The sequence below is a fragment of the Chiloscyllium plagiosum genome, unplaced genomic scaffold (assembly GCF_037043375.1).
Source record: "Chiloscyllium plagiosum isolate Xiang-an unplaced genomic scaffold, Cpla_swu_hap1 HiC_scaffold_8, whole genome shotgun sequence".
Lineage (NCBI taxonomy): Eukaryota > Metazoa > Chordata > Chondrichthyes > Orectolobiformes > Hemiscylliidae > Chiloscyllium > Chiloscyllium plagiosum.
In genome coordinates, this window is record NW_028270146.1 from 19,639,398 (window position 1) to 19,665,621 (window position 26,224).

Sequence of the window (26,224 nt, forward strand, 5' to 3'; positions counted from 1 at the left end):
CACTACACTCCTTAATGCCCTACCATTAACCATGAAACCCCTATTTTGATTTGACTTTCCAAAATGTAAGACCTCACACTTACCTATATCTACGGCCTTGCCATTCAATTCGTCCTAGCTGTCAAATAGATAGGGACCAAACACCAATGGCTCTGGTATCCCACTTGTCACTGCCTCCCACTCCAAAGTAGATCAATTTATTCCTACTGTTTCTTAGCTGCTGCTAACCAGTTCTCTATTCATGCGATATTACTCTAACACCATGATTTTAAATTGTGAACACAAGCCTATGTGAGACTCAAGCTTTCTCAAAATCCAAATATCACAATTAATGGCTCTCTTCTCTGTTCTACCAGGTACATGCTGAAAAATCTCATGGGCTGCCAAATGTGATATTCTTTTCACAAATCCACATCAACTTTCGTTGATCATTGGTAGTTTCTAAGTGTTTTGTTATTGGATCTTTGTAAACGTTGATGCCTTCTTCACTTTGTGGGTCCTGAGTTGACTGTAAAGAGTTCAATGCAGGATCAGCCCTCACTGCCACAGGTAAAGTTTGAGGTGGTGCGTGGTACAATCACATTTTCTTTTGCATTTATATTTAGCTTCCACCTGAATACTTGAAATACTCAATGCCTAGCAACTTCACAGTTGTTTCCACTCCAGTTGGGATAGTCTCGGGCAAGAGATTTACATGGCTTGTTGGGATGCTGCCAGGAAGGCTTTCAGGACATCAGAGAACTATTTTCTTTGCATTCTTGATAACCAGATCCTGCCAAAGCACAGAATTATGTTTTATGTGGATGATGCAGCCTGTAACTCAACATTACAGGATCTCATGCTTGTGTTGCTGGGCCTGAGAGCACACACTGATAGGATAGGTGCTCTGCCATTGTATTTGCAGGATTCTAGAGATATTGCTGGTGATATTTCTCTACGGGGTCTTGAAACAATCTGATTCACTCCATGTGACATCAGGGAATGGTCAAAAGGTTAATGGGTACAACAGAGGCTAGGGGGGTCTATAACATCCCATTTGTCATACTGAAGATATGCTAAAGATTGAGATTACGGTTTGCAAAACTGCTCCAGTACAGAATATTTGTATCCTCTGCCAAAGGTGATTAAGAGCCCTGGTATTCTCAGTTAACTGAAGTACAAGGCAAATCCAATTGGACCACTTGCAGTCCAAAAATTTACACAAATCATGTGCAAAATGTAGAAAAATATTAATAGAGACATCAAATGACAAGAATCCACTGTGATGTTCAGTGTGGACTTGTTCACCAGTATTTAGCTCAGGTCTCATTACAACCTTGATCCAATCAAGGGAATTCAGTTGTTGCCAAAGGTGGTATTTGACAGCATATGGCATCAAGGAGTCCTAACAAAATTAAAGTCAATGAGAATCAAGAGGAAAACTGTACACTGGATAGAGTCAAACCTAGCATAAAAAAGGATGCTGGTTTTGAAAAAAGGGCTTTGCAAGGTAGTTTTGCCCTAGGGTCAACCACATTTAATTAGTTCATCAATGACCTTAATGAACCCATCCTAAGTTCAGAGTGACATGATGTCAGATATTTGCACCATTCAGGAATATTGGCAACATCTCAAATAATGAAGTAGTAATTCATGCCTGCATTCTGCAAAACTCTGGTCAACATGCAGGCTGGACTGAAACTACCAAGAAATATTCATGTCACAGATACTAGCCAACACCCATCTAACCATCTTCCTTGGCACTGCCATCACAGAATCTCTCACCAACATCCTAATGGTTACCATTGACAGGAAATATATAGCTGGGCCAGTCTTACAAATATCATTGCTACAAAAACAGACCAGAATCCTACAGTGAGCAATTTAAACCTAGACTCCTCAAAAGGCACAAGTGTGATATAACACACACTTCTTGCCTGGATGAGTGCAGCTCCAATTATGCTCAGAAGTCAACCTACTGATATGCTCCCAATATACCAATTAACCCCACAATTGTAACAGTGCTTAAGTTTAGAATATTTTGGACCTGCTGGTTTAAATATTGAGTAAAAGATGGTGGTTCTACAACCAGCTCTCAGACTCATAGTATGCCTGGACATTATGTTTGGCGAAGACTAACAAGGTGGTGCAAGTAGTTTATACTTTGAGATAAGGGCTGCAGTCTGAGTACATAAGTCTCCCAAAGACCCAAAAAGGTAAAGGTTGTCAACAGTCATGCCGTAAGCTGTCCACTTACTTCTAATGGCTAGAGAGACCTTGGTTCAAGCATGGCTACCTGGATATGATGAACACGGCAGAGGTAACTATTTTTGAGATTAGGTGACAGATTGATTTGTAGGCAATTGACGGATTGATTTGTAGGCAATAGATCATAGATGGCAAAGGTTCTGTGCGGTCAGTGAATAAAAGGTTGCTTGACGTTACAAGTTACCATCAGATGTGGAAAAGGACATCTCGTTGAAAGACATGCACTCTGTAGTCACCCAACGATTGAGATTTATCTTATGGCCAGGGAAAGAATAATCTGAAAAGAAATCCATTGCTTGTAGTCAAGTAAAAAAAGCTTTCCAAAAAAGTGGGGATAAAGCGAGTGGAAACTTTTAATCAAGAAATAACTTTGATCAGATGAGAATACAAGGGAAACTGGGAACCATGAACTGCCTCCAAAAATGACATTTCCATGAGAAATGCAATATGCACAAAACTTACTATAAGACAAATTTCCCTAATTATGCTTTAGAGCAAACAGGTGTCTAGAAGAACAAAGCAGCATGTAGCCAGTGCTTTTAGTTATTCGATACAGTAAAAATTTGAAGTTTCAGTGTGAAACCTTACTGTGTCATGCTTTCAATTAGTAACTGAAAGTTAGAAAGTTTTGGAGAAGATTTGTAGCTCAGACTGAGGTTTTGGATGTAGGTTTACTCGCTGAGCTGGAAGGTTCATTGCCAGAGGTTTCGTCACCCTACTAGGTAACATCTTCAGCAAGCCTCCAAACTAAGCACTGTTGGTTTTTCCTGCTAGGTTTGGGTTTCCTTGGGTTGGTGATGTCATTTCCTGTTCTTTTTTCCTTAGAGGCTGGTAAATGGGATCCAAGTCAATGTGTTTGTTGGAATGCCAAATTTCTAGGAGTTCTCATGCGCGTCTCTGTTTGGCTTGTCCTAGGACGGATATGTTGTCCCACTCAAAGTGGTGCCTTTCCTCATCCATATTTAAGGATACTAGTGAAAGTGGGTCATGTCTTGTTGTGGCTATGTTCATGTATCCTGGTGGCTAGTTTTCGGTTTGTCCAATGTAGTGTTTCTTAGAGTTCTTGCAAGGTATTTTGTAAATGACATTAGTTTTGCTCGTTATCTGTATAGGGTCTTTCAAGTTCATTAAGCTACTGTTTTGGTGTGTTGATGAGTTTGTGGGCTACCATGATGCCAAGGGGTCTGAATAGTCTAGCAGTCATTTCTGTGATGTCTTTCATGTAGGGGAGTGGCTAGGGTTTCTGGATGTGTTTTGTCTGCTTGTTTGGGTTTGTTGCTGAGAAATCAGCAGACTGTGTTCATTGGGTAGCCATTTTTTTTATATAGACTGATTTTCCTCTGCTCTGCGTAGTTCCTGTGCGCTGCAGTGTGGTGGCTTGTTGAAATAACATTCTGATACAGGTTCGTTTGTGGGTGTTGGGATGATTGCTTCTATAGTTCAATATTTGGTTTGTATGTGTTGTTTGCCTGTAGATGCTGGTTTGAAGATCCCCTTTGACTGTTCGCTCTACAGTGACATCTAGGAATGGTTGTTTTCCTCCTCTTTAGTGAATTTTATGCCAGTAAGGGTATTATTGATGGTCTTGAAAGTTCCCTCTAACTTGTTTAGTTTAGTGATGACATCCATTTAGCAGACCCAGATTTTGGGCTGGATGGTTGGCAGAACTGTTTGTTCGAGTCTCTGCATTATTGCCTCCGCTAAGATTCCTGATATCAGAGATCCCATGGGTGTTCCTTTGGTTTGTCTGTAGGTTTTGTTGTTGCAAATCTGGATTTTAAATGTTATTTTTCTTTACAGAGCTCGTAACACACTACCTCTGCCACTAGACAAAGTGGCAGCAATGCATGCCATCTACAAACAACATGCCATGATTCCTTTAACAGTACCTTTCAAATCCACATAGGAGAGGAAGGGTAATGTTTGGGGAAACAGCACCACCTGGAGGTGGTCCTCTACATTATACACTACACTGGCTTGTAATATACCATTACTTCGTTGTCACAGGATCAAAAACATGAAGCCTCCATCAAAATACCTACACTAACTCAATTCCTACATTTTCAGAAGGCAGCTCACCATCTCAAAGCAATCACCTGTTTTGTAGAATGAAAAAAGCCTGAAGCAAATTATTAAAATCACATTTAATAATTTAATTCAGGAAAACAAATAAATTCCAGCCTATGTATGCAAAGATCACCTGGAGCTCCCCGATCACACTAAAAATAAAATCACTTTACATGGAAACAAAAACCTTAAGCAGTTTAAAAAGCTTAACCCTTCTCATTTATTACTTGTCAACAATTTTAAAACTCTGCATTTCATTTTTTTGCTCCATGGACTGTTATGTCACATGCATTCTACAGAGGGTACCCATTGCCAATCATACTTTCCACAGTACAATGAATTTCCCTTTTTTCCCCCTCACTCACCCTCTGCCCTCATTTACAACCAGTTACATTAACTTCCGCTAGCTCTTATCAAAAAGGTCTAGAATCTGAAACATTTAGTTTTGTTTAATTCTTTCCAGAGATGCTGCCTCAGCTGAGTACATCCAGTATTTTAATATTCTAGTAAGTTGGTCCACTTACTACTATTTTTGCTGCCCCATGACTTAAAAAAGTGAAATCTAAGTTTTCAAAATTTACCAGGACAAAAAGTTCTTTTACAATTCATTCAAAATCCTGGTTCTTCATTGGTCTAAAATGAACCTAATGGAATTAAATCTTTCCATCTTTCAGACAGGAGTAGTTTCAATGCTCAAAGGACAAAGAGCTGAGAACCAGACTGAAGGAATTTGCATGAAGAGCCTGATCAGCTAGACTTTAAACACTATTCGTTAAATATCCCACTTAATCCAAAACTGGATTCTTGTTCCCTCTGCTGTACTTCCTACTGCTGCATTAAAAATTGCATTAATGAACAATGATACCCAAAGACAAGTCATTAAAGGCTTGAGTTTTAGCCAGTATTGGTGGATCAACAGTAGCTTTGTCCAAAGGGTTCGAGATAGTGCCAACACCAGACAACTCCTTGTGAGCTCCATCCAGCAGACATAAAACATTTCTTATCACTGTTCTACACTTTCCTAGATCTGTAAAAATTACTAATAATGTTCTTTTCTTGTTAATGTTGATCTTGCCTAACTCATCCTTTGCAGTGTAACCTTTATGCCTTACTCGATGATCTGTACGTCCTTGCTTACTATGACCTGCCTGCAAACAAAACTCTTTGCACTTTGGTAGATGTGACAAATAGAGAAAAAAAATCAGTTTCCTTTTGTACATTCATGCCACTGTGGTAATAGGAATCTGCAGCTGCAGAAATTCCATTTTCTAAAATTATACACCTGCAGGTGTGCAATGACGACATTCATATATACAACGTACCTTTTGTATGCACCCCTAATCTGTAGGAACCAAATGTAAAGATTTTTCCACCAACATTCTCTATTACAGACGATGGAAGATTCTGGAAAGAAGTAAATGATGCTGTAAAGTCAGTCATCAGTATCCACATGTTCAACAAAACCTCACTAATTACAGTACCTCATTAGGTCCTTCATGATGTCACAAAATACTTCAATATCTGAAGCAAGCTAACTGCTGCTATACAGGTAGTCAAGGAGCTCCCACAAATAAGAACTCTGAACGAATCTTTTGGATGTAGATTTGCTCACTGAGCTGAAAGGTTCACTTCCAGACATTTCATTATCCTACGAGGGAGCATCTTCAATGGGCCTCAGGCGAAGCAATACCGAAAATTCCTGCTTTCTATTTATATCTTTGGGTTGGTGATGTCATTCCTGTGGTGAAGTCACTTCCTGTTCCTTTTCTCAGAGGGTAGTAAATGGGGTCTAACTGTGTGTTTGTTGGTAGAGTTCCGGTCGGAATGCCATGCTTCTAGGAATTCACGTGCGTGTCTTTGTTTGGCTTGCCCTAGGATGGATGTGTTGTCACAGTCGAAGTGGTGTCCTTCCTCATCCGTTCGTGAGGATACTAGTGAGAGAGGGTCATGTCTTTTTGTGGCTAGTTGGTGTTCATGTATCCTGGTGGCTAGTTTCATTTTTAAATTCGACCGGAACTCTACCAACAAACAGAGTTAGACTCCATCTACCACCCCCTGAGAAAAGAGACAGGAAGTGACTTCACCACAGGAAATAACATCACCAACCCAAAGAAATCCAAACATTTTAAATAGAAAGCAGGAATTTTCAGCATTGCTTCGCCTGAGGCCCACCGAAGATATTACCTAGTAGGATAACAAAACGTCCAGAAATGAACCTTGCAGCTCATCTAGCAAACCATATCCAAAACCTCAACCTGAGTTACAAATCTTCTCTAAACTCGTTAAGTGAATGAATCAGCCAATTCAAGGAAATGCAAGCTTAAGGATACAGATGAGCTCATAGCTTTGCTTCAATTATTGCTATGGGCATGTTAAGTCCATTTGAGCAAGAAGACTGGGTGTTAAGTTACTAGCAAATTATTAGAATGTCAGCAAAATTATGTTAAAAATCACAACACCTGGTTATAGCCCAACAGGTTTAATTGGAAGCACACTAGCTTTCGGAGCGACGCTCCTTCATCAGGTGATTGTGAAGGGATCAATTGTAACAGAATTTGTAGCAAAAATATGCTATAAATTTTGTGTTACAATCGATCCCTCCACAATCATCTGATGAAGGAGCGTCGCTCCGAAAGCTAGTGTGCTTCCAATTAAACCTGTTGGACTATAACCTGGTGTTGTGTGATTTTTAACTTTGTACACCCCAGTCCAACACCGGCATCTCCAAATCATGAGCAAAATTATGGTACTCAAATCCTGAAGTGGTGCTGGAATTCTCATCCACAAATTGTTGGGTGGGGGGGCGGGCATCAAGTTTGTTACTAATTGAGAAAATATAACATTCAACATATGTAAATATTTTCCTAAAATCAACAGCAAAGCTAGATTTATTCAGTATACCAAATTTGAGCTCACAGGTCAATGCCACCTCAGGAGAGGTTTGAGAGCACTTACACTTGGCATATCTATTGCTCAATCTGTAGTACTTTCCAGAGGTATAGTCTTAATTTAGTTTCCTTACCTGTGAATGCCCAAACCTACTGCATGTATTTAACACAACATACTTTAAATATCTGGCAGTTACATAATTTTAAACATCCTGTCATTTGATTAATTCTCCGGTATGATTTCCAATTTCTTGGGAAGGATTACAAACTTTTTCCACTTGATTTACACAAGCAGCTTATTTACTAAATGGACAAAAATCACAACACCAGATTACAGTCCAATGGGTTTATTTTAAAATAATAGATTTCGGAGCATTGCTCCTTCATCAGATGTTAGAGAAAGAGGCAGACCTTTGACACAATTTATCAGGAAAAGATCAAACGGTCATGAAACTCATGTCAATGAATTGAACACACAAGATGACTCTTAAATCTTCAGTGAGAATGGAGGTGCAAGTTTTGATTCATTATATGCAAACCCCAGACTTTTTATTCCAAGTCACTGTCCTGAGCCAACTTCAGGTCTTAGCAATATAATGGTGGTGACACCACTGCTCAGACAATGTATTTTAGGCATGAGGTTTTCATTCCTGAAGGGCTTATGCCAGAAACGTCGATTCTCCTGTACCCTGGATGCTGCCTGACCTGCTGCGCTTTTCCAGCAACACATTTTCAGCTCTGATCTCCAGCATCTGCAGACCTCACTTTCTCCTCAAAGATGTTTACACATTGTGTGTTGTTTGAACAAGACAATGTATCTACAAACAAAAATTCATTCTACAGCTGAGTGTGTGCACGTGCATGCATGAGAGCATGGGAAAATGTGCACACGCATGCGTATGCGAGAGAGAGGGTGAGAGCGAGTGTGCATGCGCACATAGTGGTAGTGGTGGGCCAGGGTGAGTGTGCGTGTGTGTTTGAGATGCACTGCAGGAAATAAAAGACAGATGCCAAACAAGACCTCATGCCTGAAATACACTGTCTGACCAGAGGAGTCACCTTTATATTGATTACACCTTAAGTTGGCTCAAGGCAGTGACTTGAAAGAAATTCTGGGATTTGCATATTAATCAATCAAAACCTGCACCTTCATTCTAAAGTTTTAAGAGCCATCTTATGTGCGTTCAATTCATTCACATGAGTTGTATGACCCTTTGATCATTTACTTATAAATTCTGTTTCTAAGGTTTTCCTTTCGCATGAACACCCTGATGAATAAGCAGCACACTAAAAGCTAGTGTTTTCAAATAAACCTGATGGACTATAATCTGGTGTTGTAAGATTTTTGATCTTGTCTAACCCAGTCCAACACCGGCTCCGCCGCATCATTTCCGAAACATGGTTACGGCCTTCACGGCGAAATCTCATCTATACTGTTTATTCCAAGTGGTAGTTGATATGATGTCGTACTGAACAAAACAAACCCCACTTAAATCACTGCCCTTACCTTAATTTCACTGGTATCCCGGATCCACTCTTTAACTAAGCTATTAAGTTTTCCCAGAATTGCAATTCTGCAAGATAAGGAGGCAATTAAACCTTCAATAAAATGTATCTCAAGTTTTCTTTTCAAAAAGAAAGATTGCTTCTCCTTTCATCATTTTACTTTATAATATTAAATACCTATAACAAGTGAAACTATTGTGGTCAATCCACATTTAATGAAAAATAAGTAGTGCTGTAAATGCTGAAGGGTTACAAACCATCACAGTCAACTTTCACGCAGACCTGATCTCATCAGTATTTGCAACAAGGCTTCCTTTAGTCACAACCTTGTGATATCATTTGGAAATAAGGCTTTGAGAAAGCCAATGCTCCAAATTAATTTTAAATCAAAAACTAATAGGGTCAGTCCATCCTGGATGGAGTCTGAAAGGATATCTACAGATTATAGAGCACAGATCATAACATATAGCAGCAGAATTAAGTCATTCAGCCCACCAAGTCTGCTCTGCCATCTGATCATGTTTCTCAACTCCATTCTACTGCCAGTGCTGGAACTTTTGATCCCCTTACCACTACAACTTGAGGTATAAAGCTTCCTAGAACATGCAGATTCTTCCCAAATTATAGCAATTTGGGCCAACATCCTCTCATTGCTACAATATGTACAAATTAAATTGCACAGCTTTCACAAAGCAGAACACATTACATTAAGAATTTAAGAAAAGATCGAGTCAGTCAAACACACAATCTTTCAAAAAATAACCAACACCACAATCCACTTCTGGTTTGAAATCAATCTAACAGACTGATCTAAAGAAAGTTTTGGCATTGGCATGTTAGAGGGGAAAGTCAGATTAAAAGTCAAAGCAATTATTCACCTGGACATTTATTTTTAATTCCCTCAAAATACAGATATCAGTAGTAAGCTGAAACTTGCCTGGGCCTTGTTGCCAAAAAGAAAGGTGTTCATTGAAGCCCTACAGTGAGGAAGGAGGCCCAACAAGTCTGCACTGATCCTCCAAAGAGCATCCCCATCTAGACTTAGCCCCCCACCATATCCCGTAACCTCAGACTTAAACCACTTAACTTGCGCATTCCTGAACACTATGGAGAAATGTCAGCATAGTCAATCCACCTAACCTGCACATCTTTGGACTGTGGGAGAAAACCCATTCAAACAAAGGAACACTATCCAAAGATGTGCACACAGACTCTATGATCCAAGGCCGGAATCTAACCTGCATCCCTGATGTTGAGAGACAGCAGTGCTAACCATTGAGCCATCAAGTGTTGGTAAACCATTATCTTAGTAAAAAATGTCATCCCATTTCTCCCCACGCCTAACCCCCTCTCATTTATCTCTCCACTCTGCAGGCACCCTGCCTCTATTTCTGATGAAAGGCTTTTGCCCGAAACGCCGATTTTCCTGCACTTTGGATGCTGCCTTATCTGCTGTGCTTTTCCAGCACCACTCTAATCTAGACTTTTAATCCCATTGTCTAGTCCAGTATTTTGACCCAGCGACAGAATGTTGTGAATGTCCAAGTCAGGACATTGCGTGACTTGAAGGCAGTGTTCCTATGCACCCGCTACTTGGGAATTTATTGTTTTCAAGACATGGCAAGCTGCTTCAGGGCTCAGGTGGAAAAGACAGTATAAATAATAGATTAAAAGCATGGTAAAATGGCAAAACAAAGCACCCTCTAAAATGTTAAAAACCTAAGAGCATTAACTAAAACAGGAATAACAACACTTTTTATCTGGTGGAATATTATTCTAGACCCGAGGGGACTAGAAAAGGTCAAGCTACAGCAATATAAAATCAGAGTAAAACCACACTTGGAGTGTCAGCAGTTCTAAGCATTATACTTCAGCAGAGGTATACTTGCCTTGGATAAGGTGCAGTGAATAATCAACAGAACGTTGTTTTTTATTCTTTAGTTTGATATCACGTCTGTCGTCTGCAAGGTGTTAGAAAGGATTCTGAGGGATAGGATTTATGACCATCTAGAAGAGCATGGTTTTATTAAATGCAGTCAACACGGCTTTGTGAGGGGCAGGTCATGCCTCACAAACCTTATCGAGTTCTTTGAGGATGTGACTAGAAAAATTAATGAGGGTCGAGCTGTGGATGTGATGTATATGGACTTCAGCAAGGCATTTGATAAGGTTTCCCATGGTAGGCTCATTCAGAAGGTCAGGAGGAATGGGATTCAGGGGAACTTAGCTGTCTGGATACAGAATTGGCTGGCCAACAGAAGACAGCGAGTGGTAGTAGAAGGAAAATATTCTGCCTGGAAGTCTGTGGTGAGTGGTGTTCCACAGGGCTCTGTCCTTGGGCCTCTACTGTTTGTAATTTTTATTAATGACTTGGATGAGGGGATTGAAGGATGGGTCAGCAAGTTTGCAGACGACACAAAGGTTGGAGGTGTCGTTGACAGTATAGAGGGCTGTTGTAGGCTGCAGCGGGACATTGACAGGATGCAGAGATGGGCTTACACGTGGAAGATGGAGTTCAACCTGGATAAATGCGAGGTGATGCATTTGAAAGCTGAGTACAGGATTAATGATAGGATTCTTGGTAGTGTGGAGGAACAGAGGGATCTTGGGGTGCAGGTACATAGATCCCTCAAAATGGCCACCCAAGTGGACAGGGTTGTTAAGAAAGCATATGGTGTTTTGGCTTTCATTAACAGGGGCATTGAGTTTAAGAGTCGTGAGATCTTGTTGCAGCTCTATAAAACTTTGGTTAGACCACACTTGGAATACTGCGTCCGGTTCTGGTCGCCCTATTATAGGAAAGATGTGGATGCTTTGGAGCGGGTTCAGAGGAGGTTTACCAAGATGCTGCCTGGACTGGAGGGCTTATCTAATGAAGAGAGGTTGACTGAGCTCGGACTTTTTTCATTGGAGAAAAGGAGGAGAAGTGGGGACCTAATTGAGGTATACAAGGTAATGAGAGGCATACAAGGTAATGAGAGGCATAGATAGTGTCGATAGCCAGAGACTATTTCCCAGGGCAGAAATGACTAACACGAGGGGTCATAGTTTTAAGCTGGTTGGAGGAAAGTATAGAGGGGATGTCAGAGGCGGGTTCTTTACACAGAGTTGAGAAAGCATGGAATGCGTTGCCAGCAGCAGTTGTGGAGGCAGGGTCATTGGGGTCATTTAAGAGACTCTCGACATACATATGGTCACAGAAATTTGAGGGTGCATACACAAGGATCAGTGGTCGGCACAACATCGTGGGCTGAAGGGCCTGTTCTGTGCTGTACTGTTCTATGTTCTATGATCGTTGCAAGGCCAGCAATAGTTGTCCATTTCCAATCGCTCTCGCAAAGGTTAAAATTATATCTGAACTTTAAAAGTTAAATTATGAGATTACACTAACTGATTTTATACCCTGGAATTTAGAAGAATCAATATTTGTTTCTTCTATGTTTCTGTTGATGACATTTAAGAATTTGTGCATCTGGATTTCCACTGTTCTAACATTTCACCATGTACAAAATACTTTGTTCTGCCCTTTTAGGTAGAAAGTAAATGACATCATGCATATGCTGACTGAAAATCATGTATTGACTACTTGCATAGTCTTCGAAATGACTTTTTGAATTTTACATTTCTATTCACCCAAATCTTTATAATTGGCAAATTCTGTCGACATGCCTTTTGGTTTGACATATTGAAGATATTAAAGAGAAAAGGCTCAGCAGACAGCAAAAAACACTAGTCAGAATATCTGGAACTCTAGAACCATAGAACAGAAAAGAGTCAGATCTTTCAGAGAAAAAGTCGCCAATGGCAACTCACACTAGATCAATTGGTACTTTTAAAACTGAGTGTGATGGCTTTGATCACCAAAAGTAGTGGGGATAATAATTAGCTAACAAAGGAGTCACAATCTCATTAAAAAAGGTACAAAAGAGGAGGGGCTAAATGCGTACTTCTATCTCATGTATCTAAACATCATATGCTGCAGTTACAGAATGCTGATACTGGAAGTAGATACCTCAAGCATTCTCATTTAAATCTGGAAAAGTCTACTTGGGAGCAGGTACAAAATACATGAATTAATCATTCTGATCAGATGCGCTCTGAAACTTTTAGTTAGTGTGGTGCTACAGGAAATGGAAGACTTAAGCACAATAAGTTTAACAAACAGCAACTTTAAAATGTGAGCCAAGAACTCCCACAATCTTCAAACTAGACAAGGCATCGCATTTCATGTGGGAATGAAAAACTTACAATTAACAGACTCGCCTGTTCCTGGGAGGAGGGACTCATGTCCTTTCCCAAACCAGAATGCAAGAACTAAATTTGACTGGCTAAAGCAGCCGGTCAAGTAAACAGAACCTTAACTCAAAGTCAGGATAGCTGGGAAACCAAACTATTTCAAACTCTAAGACTGAAAGCTTCCCTATCACAGCTGATTCTTGGAAAAATTTACCTGTGCTGCAGCTCCTCTTCCTCTTCAAAGACTCCAAAAGGTTTCAATGCTTCAATGAGTTTCTGAGTAAGCACATAATCATTTTCTTTTGGTGAAGCCAAACTAATTGGAGATGTAATGCCATAATGTTTGTGAGTCTGGAGCTGCAGAGATCCTGGATTTGCAGCAGGGCTGTGGACCAAAATAGTATTAAGTGTCAAATCATACAACAGTACTTACTATCTATAACAAGATTTCATGTTGGAGATTCATATTTATTAAAAGATTTCAAATACTTCACTCATTTGAGTTTAAATGTATGTTTATTCAAGCATTAACACCTCAAAATCACAACTGAAAGAAAGACATTGAAGTCGAGTACATGAGACATGGGCTTTGCCAGCAATTGTGCATTCCAACTGCCAATGAGCAATGGTGACATGAGTTCTGCTGCCATTTGTGGGGTGATTACTCACATGGCCATTACACGAGAATTCCAGGAATTTGGCTCAGGTATGCTGAATGGACATGAACAGATTTTCAAGTCAAAATGGTAGGACTTGGAGGGGAACTTCTGGTGATATCCATACAAGCTTGCTACCCTTAGCCTTCAAAATAGACACCATGCAGAGAAGATGCTGTTGATAAGGCCTGGTGAGCTATTGCAGTGCATCATGTGGATGATGCATATTGCTGTCACTTCCTTTGGAAGGAATGCCAATCGAGCAGGCTGTTCTGTCTCAGAGTTGGCTCGTGTTGTAAATGTCCTGACAAGTACATAATCTATGTCACATTTTTAAGTTGTGTCTTGGGGTTGGTAGAAAAGGCTCTGGAAAGTCAGGTGAGCTACTTACTACAGAATACCCAGATCATGATCTATTCATTATAGTGCAGCTGGTCCAATTACATTTTGGTCAATGGCGAAACATTTGGCAATGTAATTGAACGTCAAGGAGTGGCAGTCAGATTTTAAATGACAGCATAGCATTACTGAGAATTCCCTCTTCCAGTTACTACCAGTCAAGTTTTGCAACAGGTTTGAGAGAGATTCAGCATTATGAAAGCTATGAGGTTATCATTTCAAGAATGTTGTACTATGAAGACATCTCTCAGGCTGGCTTTGTTTCTGTTTATAGTCGCCATGATTGACGCACACAAAGGCAAATAGATTACCCAGAACACCCTTGGAGATTCAATTATTTACATTGTTTCCAACATAGAATAGATTCGTATGCAGACAAAAAGCCTATATTTGCTACATATATACTGTAGCTGGCAAACAGAATACAGATTGCCCTCAAAAGTCAACTTAACATTTAATTTTTCTTCTTTGCAAAACTGAGTAAATGTCAAGTTCAATGCACATTGGATGTTTCACAAGCATGTAAAACAGGAATGGCCAAAGAAAACTGACCATCATTCATGAAATGGTGATCTTTACAAACATTATCTAACTTGCAGGCACCAAGAAATTACATGATCTAATGGTGAACTAATTTTCCCATGACACAGAGTCAGTCAACTTGGCACCAGCTGGCAAGATAGAGCAGGATAATAATAGGACTGCAGGTGAGGATGGAAGCACAATGGAAAACAAAGGGGAGGTGATGCATTACCACAAACGATGTTACCAACAGCTAGCATAGCATATTAGCAAATTAAATGTAATTAATAAAAATTGTTTTGCACATGAGCTTTTTAAACCTACATTAAAAAGGTAAACATTTCAGCTGAGCTAAATGCACAACATTGTCTTTTCAGTCGGCTATATAATTTAGCTTAGATCTGAGACATTTCAACTCAGGAACAGAATTAATCTGAGCATCCTCAGAGACAGAACAGTAGCATGATGATGATAGCTCTTGCTTAAACTAGGCAAAAGAAATAGCAGAAATAAGAAAATATTGACCACCTTTTCCATGAATTGTGCAGAGTTATGGAGTTTATACTTAGTGTATATGTAGAAGTTGAATTTGATTTCAATTTATTTTTGGTCAAAAGTCAAAGTGGACTTTTGCAGATACTTTGTGATAGTTCAGTAGCTTGAATTGGCCCTCAAATTAATTCTGTTGCAATAGAATAAAGAAAAAACTGCTATCACTAAATATTAATTCAAACATTGTTTGTAATGTTAAGGAAACCATACAAACCAAAACTAACTATAGGCTATGTATCAAAAAAAAAATTATCCCAATAAAAATGGTGTTAAAATTTGAACTAAATGCTCATTGTTACTGTTGGTAGTTTCAGCAGCAGCAGCATCCGACAGCAATCCTCAATACAGTGGGGGATGTAATGACCAAGTGGTATTATCACTCTCGTATTAATTCAGAAACTCAGCTAATGTTCTGGGGACCCAGGTTGAAATCCAGCTGGTAGAATTTGAATTCAACAAATTAAGGAGATGCTGGAAAGCGCTCAACCGGGTTTTTTTTGGGAGGTGGGGTAGCATTTGTTCAGAATAATTGGGGACATCTGTTCTAAGTATCAATGGATCAGTGTAAATAAGGTGACAACATTTGTTCACTTGTGCAATGTGTGCCAGTTCTTCCTTCTCATGCCAGAGGCACACATATTTCACAGTGGGATATTGGATAGCTAAATTGCTGGTTTATTTCAAATACTCTTAAAACTCATACTCAATAGGAAAAGAACTTGTAATTTAGTAAGCTGAGTGGTATATGCACATAATAGAACAGTCCTGATACATTTAGATGTCCACCACACTGAGCAGATTTGAATTTATGAAACTCAGCTCCCTCATCTTGACTGTGAATGTCTCATTACCCTTACAGCCTAGGAAAACACAAAGGCTGAAACTTGGAAGATGTTCATCTAAGTGAGAGAGAGAAAACATTCTTCTGTAAATTACATTCAATGACAGGAGGGTTCAAGGGACATAGACAGGTAGACAGGACAGAAGCTGGTCAAAAGTTTAACTCTTCATGGTCTGATTTGAGTGTACACTGGCTTGTCATGGATTGAATGTTTGTGTGTTGTTCCTAGGAGTGCAAGACCCAGGAAAGTTATGAATTTAATTTGCATTCTGGGAATCTAAGATGATTTAAAAAGAAACAGCTGCTTCATAGGATAATGATACTGGGCATATTAGCTGAGTAAGGGGACCCCATGACCTTTGGCACATAGTATAGACTAGGGTCTCGTTATGATGTATGAGAAAGCATTTGACCATTTGGCCTGCCTGAATCATGGTTTCCCACTTTGATGTGCATGTAGCTTAATTAGTCAAACATACACAGACCTATCAATGAGTTTCCCTTCCTCTGCAAACTTTTGCCATTTTATTGCTGTTTATCTGATTAAGGACATCTGGCTTTTTGTAATTTTAATATCAAATTCCCTATAAAGGCAGCTTGTTTGCAGCAATAAGGGGAGTAGCCTGAGAGCGCTCTTGGGGGTAAGAGCTGGTACCGCTACTCTGCGAAAGGTTTTAGAACCTTAGTCAAGCCTGGCTTGTAGGTATCTATGTTGTAGTGTAACATGGATGCCATTGGTAAATAAGATAATAATTTAAACTAAACTGCCTGTAAATGTTTTATATTCCAGCCTACCACAGAGTACGATCTCCAGGACGAACCAAGAGAGAGGCTAAAGGTAGAGTCCTTCAGGGATTCCGAGTGGTCTCGAACAGGTACTTTAGCATAACCAAAAAACATTTACTGATTGTCAAAATAATCCATCTGGTTCACTAATGTTCTTCACGAAGAAAAGGTCATCCTTACCTGGTCTGATCTACATACGATTCCAGACCCACAGCAGTGTGGTTGACTTTTAATAGCCCTCTGGGCAATTAGGGATGGGCAATAAATGCTGGCCTAGCCAGTAACACTGACATCCCATGAGTAAATTAAAAAAAAAAGTTAAGCATATTCAATATTCCATATTTTAGAATTTATTTTGACAATACTGGGATCAAGTTAACTCCATGCATCTCTGCCCATTAGTACAAAGCTGTTAATGAAAATACTTCAAATTTCTATCATCGTGAATGTTTTATTCGCTTACCAATTGTTTGACTTTTTTGAATGATGTCGGAGTATTTATTTTTAAATGCAAAAAGGGTTTTAAAATACTTGTAAAACTGCCAAGCCAGCACTGGCTGATTTCTATTAGAGTCATAGAGATGTACAGCACGGAAATAGACCCTTGGGTCCAACCTGTCCATGCCAACCAGATATCCCAACCCAATCTAGTCCCACCTGCCAGCACCCGGCCCACATCCCTCTAAACCCTTCCTAATAACATACCCATCCAGATGCCTTTTAAATGCTGCAATTGTACCAGTCTCCATTACTTCCTCTGGCAGCTCATTCCATAAACGTACCACCCTCTGCGTGAAAAAGTTGCCCCTTAGATCTCCTTTCTATCTTTTCCCCCTCTCACCCTCAACCTATGCCCTCTAGTTCTGGACTCCCCCACCTCAGGGAAGAGACTTTGTCTATTTATCCTATCCATGCCCCTAATTTTTATAGAGCTCTATAAGGTCACCCCTCAGCCTCCTACGCTCCAGGGAAAACAGCCCTAACCTATTCAATCTCTCCAGATAGCTCAAATCCTCCAACCCTGGCAACATCCTTGCAAATCTTTTCTGAACCCATATCATACCACACATTGTCAAAAGATGAAAATTGAACACAAGAAATGAACAAACTTCTCTGTACATAGTCCCTTGGTCTGAAATTGCACACCACTGATTAATTTCTTGCAAATATCAATTGGGTATTCAGCATTTCTAGCTAACATGGGAACTAATGCCTTTATGAAATTTTCCTTTCAGAAAAGCTCGACACTTTCATCTGCCATGAATGATGAAACTACTAAAAAAAAAACCATATCTTCGAGGCCAGTTGCCAGTCATTCTTGCAAGGAATTTTCAAATTAAATCAAATCAACCAAAGCCTTGTTGCTGACATGGAGAATGGAGGAGTTAACTGAGTACATTACAACCTTTCAAAAAATGCCAGACCTGCTTAGATTTTCCACTTTGTTTTTTTATGCCCCTATTTTTAACCATGGAGTTAAAAGCAGCACAGTGGCTCAGTGGTTATCTCTGCTGCCCTCAGCACCAGGGACCTGAATTCTATTCTGGACATGGGCGACGTGTGTGGCATTTGCAAATTCTCCCGTGTCTGCTTGGGTTTCCTCCGAGTGTTCTAGTTTCCTCCCACAGTCCAAAGATGAGCAGATTAGGTGAACTGGCGATGCTAAAATGTCCACATAGTGTTCAATCATGTGTAGGTTAGGTGCTTTCATCATGGGAAATGTAGGAGAATGGACATGGGTGGGATACTATTTGGAAAGTCGGTGTGGACCTGTTGGGCCAAATGGCCTGTTTCCATACTGTAGGGATTTTATGAAGCTGTTAAAGAGACCCAACAGAGCATTAGACTCAAGAGTAGAAGTAGGCCATTCAGCACATTGAGTCTGTTCCACCAACGATATCATAGGTGATCTAAAAGACAGTGGAAGGAGAGTATAGTGGCCCTTAGAACTGCTCAAGTTTGAGGTCTTCCATTGGATTTTCTCTCTTCTAGAGCAGAAAATATTTCATTTAGGATTGCTTTTGTAACTTTTAGAGTCCAAAAAAAAAATTAACAATTTAAACCAATTTAGGAGGAAGGAGAGCCAGGTAGAGTGTGTTTGGGAGTGAGCCCTGTGACTATCGTTCCACATGGCTGGCTAGGGCTCTGGAGAGGAAACGTTCAGGAAGCAGTGGAGGAAGTGGAATCACAGAGGGTTCCCAGGACTGTATTTGAAAGGCCAAAACCAGGAGACAAAGGGACCAGCATACAGTCGCACACAGCCAGAGAGGGCTAAGTTGCGCAGAGAATCACTGCCTGATACTGGATCTGCAGGGTAGGCTGTTTCAATTTCAGTCCTGATTAGCAAGAGTTTTCAAAAATACTGGGAGTTAAGCTAAATATTTGAATTTCAGAATGTAAATCTTAAATGTTTTGCAAACTTCAAACCTAAAGCTGAGGATAAAGTTACGGTAGACTTTTTAAAAAGGTTGTACTTAGAACTTAATAATGTAAAAGATCAGCATTAACTTGTCTCAGCACACTGAGCTGCAAGTGTGTGCAGATGCAGAGATTGGTTTGAATTGTGGGTGTTTTTGGCAAGTCCTACTTCTCTAATTCTTAAAGGGGCAAAATGGCAATGGAGTGATATGATCACCCTGTTAGATGGAGATCAGGGAACAGTTGACTGTCCATGGAGACTAAGTCTACAGGAAATATGTTTGGATGCAGCTCACATCAGACCATTCAGATCATTAACCAGCGTATTTGAAGTCACTGAGTGTACAGGAGGTACAGTGTGGATAGTAACTTCAGAGAGGTGGTCACACCACAGGTACAGATAGGTAGATAGGTGACTATCAGGAGAGGTAGAGCAAGAGTCTCCTGCGTGCTGGCAGGTGGGACTAGATTGGGTTGGGATATCTGGTTGGCATGGACGGGTTGGACCGAAGGGTCTGTTTCCATGCTGTACATCTCTATGACTATCCTGTTCTCAAACAAATACATTGTTTTGGATACTGTTGCAAGCAATAGCCTCTCAGAAGAATAACAGTGACAGTCTTGGGCACCACAGCTGGATCTTCGAAGCAGGGTTTGTCAGGGTTCAGATGAGCAATTGTGAAAGGGACTCTCCAGTTAGGAAGACAAACAGGTGATCCTGCAAATGTAACAAGACTTAAGGATAGTCTGTTGCCTCCCTGGTGCCAGGGTCAAGGACATCTTGCAGCAAATTCTCAAAAGGGGAGCAAGTGCAGTCATGTTTGGTACACATTAGTACCCGTCATTCTGCTATAACATGCACTTCATCAGCACAAACTCTACTCAACGGGTATAGCAGTTTTCTATTAGCAATCTTCTACAGTGTGATTTTCTATAGCAGTTTTCCATAACACAATTTTCTGGAGCATGAGGTTGCAGAGGAACGCAATTGTTGCATTGTAGCCAAATGACCTATACCAATGAAATAGGTAAAGAGATGAGGTTCTGCAGAATTACTAGAGTAAGCTAAACTGGAGGTTAAAATGTAGGACCTCGATAAGAGAGTCAGGGTGAACTTGAATTGGAGGGGGACCAATATCAAAGTGCGAAGATTTGCTGGTGCGACTTGGGAAATTATACACTAATATGGAGGCAGGGTGAGGGGATCCTCAGCAGTAGCAAGGAAAGAGAGAAGATTGAGGATAATTTGGAAGTTAAGGGAGCAAGTTAAATAGACAAGGCGCACAGTAGAGAATGAAGTAAACTGGAGAATTAAACTGCACTTATTTCAATGCAAGAGGATTCTGGATAATCCAAGATGGAGGACAGGAAAACTTTTTGGTTGCAACAGGCAGCTCCTTTGAGGTATTTTAGGTGTTGGAGGTGATTTCCTTGAATTTCAGGAGCAGCAATTACTGTTTTATATGCTATTGCATTGTTTTGGAACTTGAGAAAAAAAAAGTTGGGAAAATTAAACAGTGAAATTCACAACTAATCTTGGAGGAACCTGTTTAGTGAATAGATAAGTGAATATTTTAAGTGTGGTCTTACACTAAACGCTGCAGTAGTGAGTACAGTGGGTTCTTTCTTTATTACATGTTATATTGAGATATTTCTCTTGATTAAACTTAAAAATAAGCCCTGAATATTAAGTTAGCCTGGAGCAGTGTTTTGTAGAGAAATAAGAGGGAAATTTTCTGGGTCTGTAGACTGAAAGAAACAAAATAGGCTTTTAGTAAAGTGATATGCTCTTCTTGGCAGGTGTGAAAGTTTAGGGAGAATGTGTGTATGTTACTGAGGATTTTATCTGCAATAAATACCATTGGTTGCGAATTCTATCAGATCGAATGGATCGCTTGAAGAGAGAGGCAGTGAGGAATTTACAAGAGCAAGGGGATGTGATGGATGGTAGTTACAGGAAGGGAGAAAGGTTGCAGATACAGTCACATAGATGGGTCGAGTTCAGGAAAGGTAGAGGGGTATGCAGGTAGTGCAGGAGTCTTCTGTGGCTAACCCCATTTCAAGCTGTTTTGGAAAATGGAATCTCTTCTAGGATAGACATGACCTGTACAAAAAAGGACAGATTGCACTTGAATTGGAAGGGGACTAATATAAGGCAGGGCAGGTGACTGAGGTGTCAGTGGGGGAGCACTTTGGGGCCAGCAACCATAAGTCTATTATTTTTAATATAGTGATGGAAAAGGATAAACTAGATCTAAAAGTTGAAGTTCTAAATTGGAGGAAGGCCAAGTTTGATGGTATTAGGCAAAAATTTCCAAAAGCTGATTGGGGCAGGTAAAGGGATGGCTGGAAAATGAGAAGCCTTCAGAAATTAGATAGAGATTCCAGTGACAGTATATTCCTGAGAGGGTGAAATGAAAGGCTTGTAGGTGTAGGGAATGCTAGATGGACTAAAGACATTGAGGGTTTGGTTAAGAAAAAGAAGGAAGCATATGTCAGGTATAGACAGGATAGATCAAGTGAATCCTTAGAGTATAAAGGCAGTAGGAGTATACTTAAGAAGGAAATCAGGAGGGCAAAAAGGGGACATGGGATAGCTTTGGCAAATAGAATTAAGGAGAATCCAAAAGGTTTTTACAAATACATTAAGGGCAAAAGGGTAACTAGGGAGAGAATAGGGTCCGTCAAAAATCAGCAAGGTGGCCTTTGTGTGGAGCCGCAGAAAAAGGGGGAGATACTAAATGAGTATTTTGCATCAGTATTTACAGTGGAAAATATAGAATGTAGGGAAACAGATTATTACATTTTAAAATGTCCATATTACAGAGGAAGAAGTGCTGGATATCTTGAAACACAAAAGTGGATAAATCTCCAGGACCTGATCAGGTGCACCAGAAACTCAATGGGAAGGTAGGGAAGTGACTGCTGGGCCTCTTGCTGAGATATCTGGATTATCAATAGACACCTGTGCCAAAGACCGGAGGTTGGCTAACACTGTGCCACTGTTTCAGAAGGGTGATAAGGACGAGCTAGGGAACTATAGACCAGTAAGCCTGACGTTGGTGGTGGGCAAGTTGTTAGAGGGAATCCTCAGGGACAGGATGTACATGTATTTGGAAAAGCAAGGACTGATTTGTGCGTGGTAAATGTCTCACAAACTTGAGTTTTTTTTAAAAAGTAACAAAGAAAGATGATTGATGAGGGCAGAGCAGTGGATGCAATCTATATGGACTTCAGTAAGGCATTCGACAAGGTTCCCTATGGGAGACTGGTTAGCAAGGTTAGATCTCATGGTATACAGGAAGAACTAGCCATTTGGATACAGAACTGGCTCAAAGGTAGAAGACAGAGGGTCGGATCAGAGGGTTGTTTTTCAGATTGGAGGCCTGTGACCAGTGGAGTGCCACAAGGATCGGTGCTGGGTTCACGACTTTTCATCATTTATATATATATATATATTTGGAGGTATAGTTTGTACATTTGCAGGTGACACCAAAATTGGAGGTGTAGTAGACAGCGAAGGTTACCTCAGATTACAGCAGGATCTTGATCAGTTGGGCTAATAAGTGACAGATGGAGTTTAATTCAGATAAATGCGAGGTGCTGCATTTTGGGAAAGCAAGTCTTAGCAGGACTTATACACTTAATGGTAAGGTCCTAGGGAGTGTTGCTGAACAAAGAGATCTTGGAGTGCAGGTTCATAGCTCCTTGAAAGTGGAGTCGCAGGTAGATAGGATTGTGAAGAAAGCGTTTGGTATGCTTTCCTTTGCTGGTCAGAGAATTGAGTACAGGAGTTGGGAGGTCATGCTGCGGCTGTACATGTTAGGCCACTTTTGGGATATTGTATGCAATTCCGGTCTCTTTCCTATCAGAAAGGTGTTGTAAACTTAAAAGGGTTCAGAAAAGATTTACAAGGATGTTGACAGGGTGGGACGATTTGAGCTATAGGTAGAGGTTGAATAGGCTGGGGCTGTTTTCCCTGGAGCTTCGGAGGCTAACGTGGCCTTATAGAGGTTTATAAAATCATGAGGGGCATGGATAGAATAAATAGACAAAGTCTCTTCCCTGGAGTGGGAGAGTCCAGAACTAGAGGGCATAGTTTTAGGGTGAGAGGGGAAAGATATGGGAAAGATCTAAGGGGCAATGTTTTCACGCAGAGGATGATACATGTATGGAATGAGCTGCCAGAGGAAGTGGTGGAGGCTGGTACAATTGCAACATTTAAAAGGAATCTGGATGGATATGTTATTAAGAAGGATTTGGAGGGATATGGGCTGGGTGTTCTCAGGTGAGACGAGATTGGGTTCGGTTATCTGGTTGGCATGGACAAGTTGGTCTGAAGGGTCTGTTTCTGTGTTATACACCTCTATGACTCTATGGCTGACAGGCAAGGCAGTTGAACCCAGGGCACAGATGGGATCATGAGACTGTAATATTATCGCAAGTTCTGCCTTGATTGCCTTGTAATTTCCCTCAAATTTAACTCCAGTTGTTTCTGACCCAAGTTTCACTCTCAAACAGAATGCTAAACTCTACTGATTATGCTGACTATATCCCCAAAGGATATTTTCTGCTGGGATTATTTAATAAACCTGCCTCATTACACATCAGAGCTGAAAATGTGTTGCTGGAAAAGCGCAGCAGGTCAGGCAGCATCCAAGGAGCAGGAGAATCGACGTTTCGGGCATGAGCCCATCAGGAATGAGGAAAGTGTGTCCAGCAGGCTAAGATAAAAGGAAGGGAGGAGGGACTTGGGAAAGGGGCATTGGAAATGCGATAGGTGGAAGGAGGTCAAGGTGAGGGTGATAGGACGGAGTGGGGGTGGGGGCGGAGAGGTCAGGAAGAAGATTGCAGGTTAGGAAGGCAGTGCTGAGTTCAAGGAATTTGACTGAGACTAGGTGGGGGGGGGGGGGGGGGGGGGAGGGGAAATGAGGAAACTGGAGAAATCTGAGTTCATCCCTTGTGGTTGGAGGGTTCCTAGGCAGAAGATGAGGCGTTCTTCCTCCAACCGTCGTGTTGCTATGGTCTGGCGATGGAGGAGTCCAAGGACCTGCATGTCCTTGGTGGAGTGGGAAGGGGAGTTGAAGTGTTGAGCCACGGGGTGGTTGGGTTGGTTGATCCGGATCATTACACATCAGGTCCACATTAGTCAGAGCAGTGATTGAACCCACAACATTCTTCTAGGAAATTGTCCAGTATCCTTCCTCATGACTATCTTTCTGCCAATCTTCCTATCCCAATTTACATGAAGATTGAAGTCACCTGTGATTAATGTACTGCCTGTGTGACATGGCCTCTACCTCCTACTATACAATTACTTTATGGGCCTGTAAAACTAGGAGGTTTTTCCCCCCTCTTTCTAGATCTCATTTCCACCTACATGGAATCTACATATTCCAATCAAAAGTAATTTCTTGCTATCTTACTTATTCAATACTGTACCAATAATGTTACCCTAATCTTTTCCTTCCATCTCCACCTTCTTTCAAAGTAAAAAAAATCCCCATCAATATTTAGTTCGTAACGCTGACATCCTTGTAACTATGTATGCAATGGCTTGAAGAGAATACCCATTAATCTGTATTTGTATCCAGTAATACATTTTGTTCTGAATACTGTGCATATTTAAGAATTTCTTTAAAATATTTTGCACTTTTTTCCCTCTGACACTATTTACTGATGTCCCTTCCTGTCACACTTCAGTATTATCCAAACATTTGCTCTTTAAGTCTACATTTCCCCCCTCAATCTTGTCCTAACCACCCCCCACCCCATTAGTTTAAAGCCCTCGCAAAGACCCTCACTTTAATCATTTCAATACTCTGATGTGCTAGCCTTAAAATCTGTCAGCAGTTAAAAAGGAGGAAATTTATATTTGCAAAAGGATTTGAACAGAAGCAATGGAGCCTTTTTGAGGCTGAAGAGGGCCTTGGTGAGATCACATCTATAATTATGCATCGTTGGAGTCTCCTTATCTAAGAAAATAAGGATATAGGAATTTCAGTAAAAGATTCACCAGACTCATTCCCAGGATGACAGCTTTGTCATAAAAGGGAAGACTGAGATTGATTAAGCCGGTTTTCAAAGTTTAGAAGAATGAGTGAGGATCTGAATAAAACATAAAATTCAGACAGAACTGGATGCAGAGATGATGTTCCACCCGAATGATTGTCTAGAATAAGTGGTGAGTCTCAAGACATGAGTGCTGTGGACCAGACTAGACGTCACCCTCAAATATATTAAGGCAGCCTAAATTGTAACTTTTCTTATTTAAAGGCAAACGTCAGGTGCTAAGTTCCAGATGCAACTTGGGTCAAACTACTTAACACTAAGCAAAACAATTTATATTTAACATACAACATACAAAGAATTTGAACAACTTAACTCTACAGGAAAACTTGATTGATACAGTAATTATTACCAATTTACTGTTCCAATATACTAAACACCCATATACATACCCTTAGCAAGAAGGCAAATTCAGAAAACAGATTTTGTCTCATGTAATTCTGCAGTCCAGGAAGAGAACCCCTAGCTTTTGGCTATAATTGAGGGAAGGAAAACTAGCTTCCACTACAAGACTCTAATAGCAACTGCTGCTGAAAACTAAAAGTCAAGCTCAGTGGGCGGGAGCTTGACCAAATCCAATCAGGCTGCTTCTATTGTTCCAGCTTGTTAAAAATAAATACCCACATCTCTCTCTCTCTCTCACTCTCTCTCTCTCAAGGGAACCAGGACAGAACGGTGTTAAAGCCACAGCGTTGGATTAAGCCATTTAGGGCCATGAAGAACTTTTTTTCACTTGGGATGAAACTCTTCACTCTGGAATACTCTACCATGGAAAAAGTAACGGAAATAAATTACTGAATGGGTTAAGGAATAAATACATAGCTACATACATAAATACATACATAGGGACAGAGCAAGAATCTAATGTTGAGGTAGAGAACTAGACATGATTGTATTGAATGCCAGATCAGATAAAATGGGCCAAATGGCCTACTCCTATTACCTATGTTTTTGCAAGGTTTGTAGTTCAGGTTGAGGTTTAGGGTGTAGGTTTGCTCGCTGAACTGTAAGTTTGCTATCCAGACATTTCATTACCT

The 26,224-nt window shown here is 40.5% G+C and overlaps 1 protein-coding gene across 4 annotated transcripts in view; it reads right to left on the reverse strand.

Moving 5' to 3' along the window:
• Positions 1-26,224, reverse strand: part of LOC122553376 (poly(A) polymerase alpha) — a 101,846-nt gene that overhangs the window by 62,615 nt on the left and 13,007 nt on the right. For 2 of the 4 annotated variants that reach the window (XM_043697046.2, XM_087989629.1), the window contains exons 2-4: positions 13,159-13,329; positions 8,710-8,776; positions 5,637-5,718 (exon numbers count right to left, since the gene is read on the reverse strand). The exons of the other annotated variants lie outside the window; for them this stretch is intronic. In XM_043697046.2, coding sequence (XP_043552981.1) covers positions 5,637-5,718; positions 8,710-8,776; positions 13,159-13,329 — 320 coding nt within the window. The remainder of the gene's footprint in view (positions 1-5,636; positions 5,719-8,709; positions 8,777-13,158; positions 13,330-26,224) is intronic. 4 annotated transcript variants of the gene reach the window in all.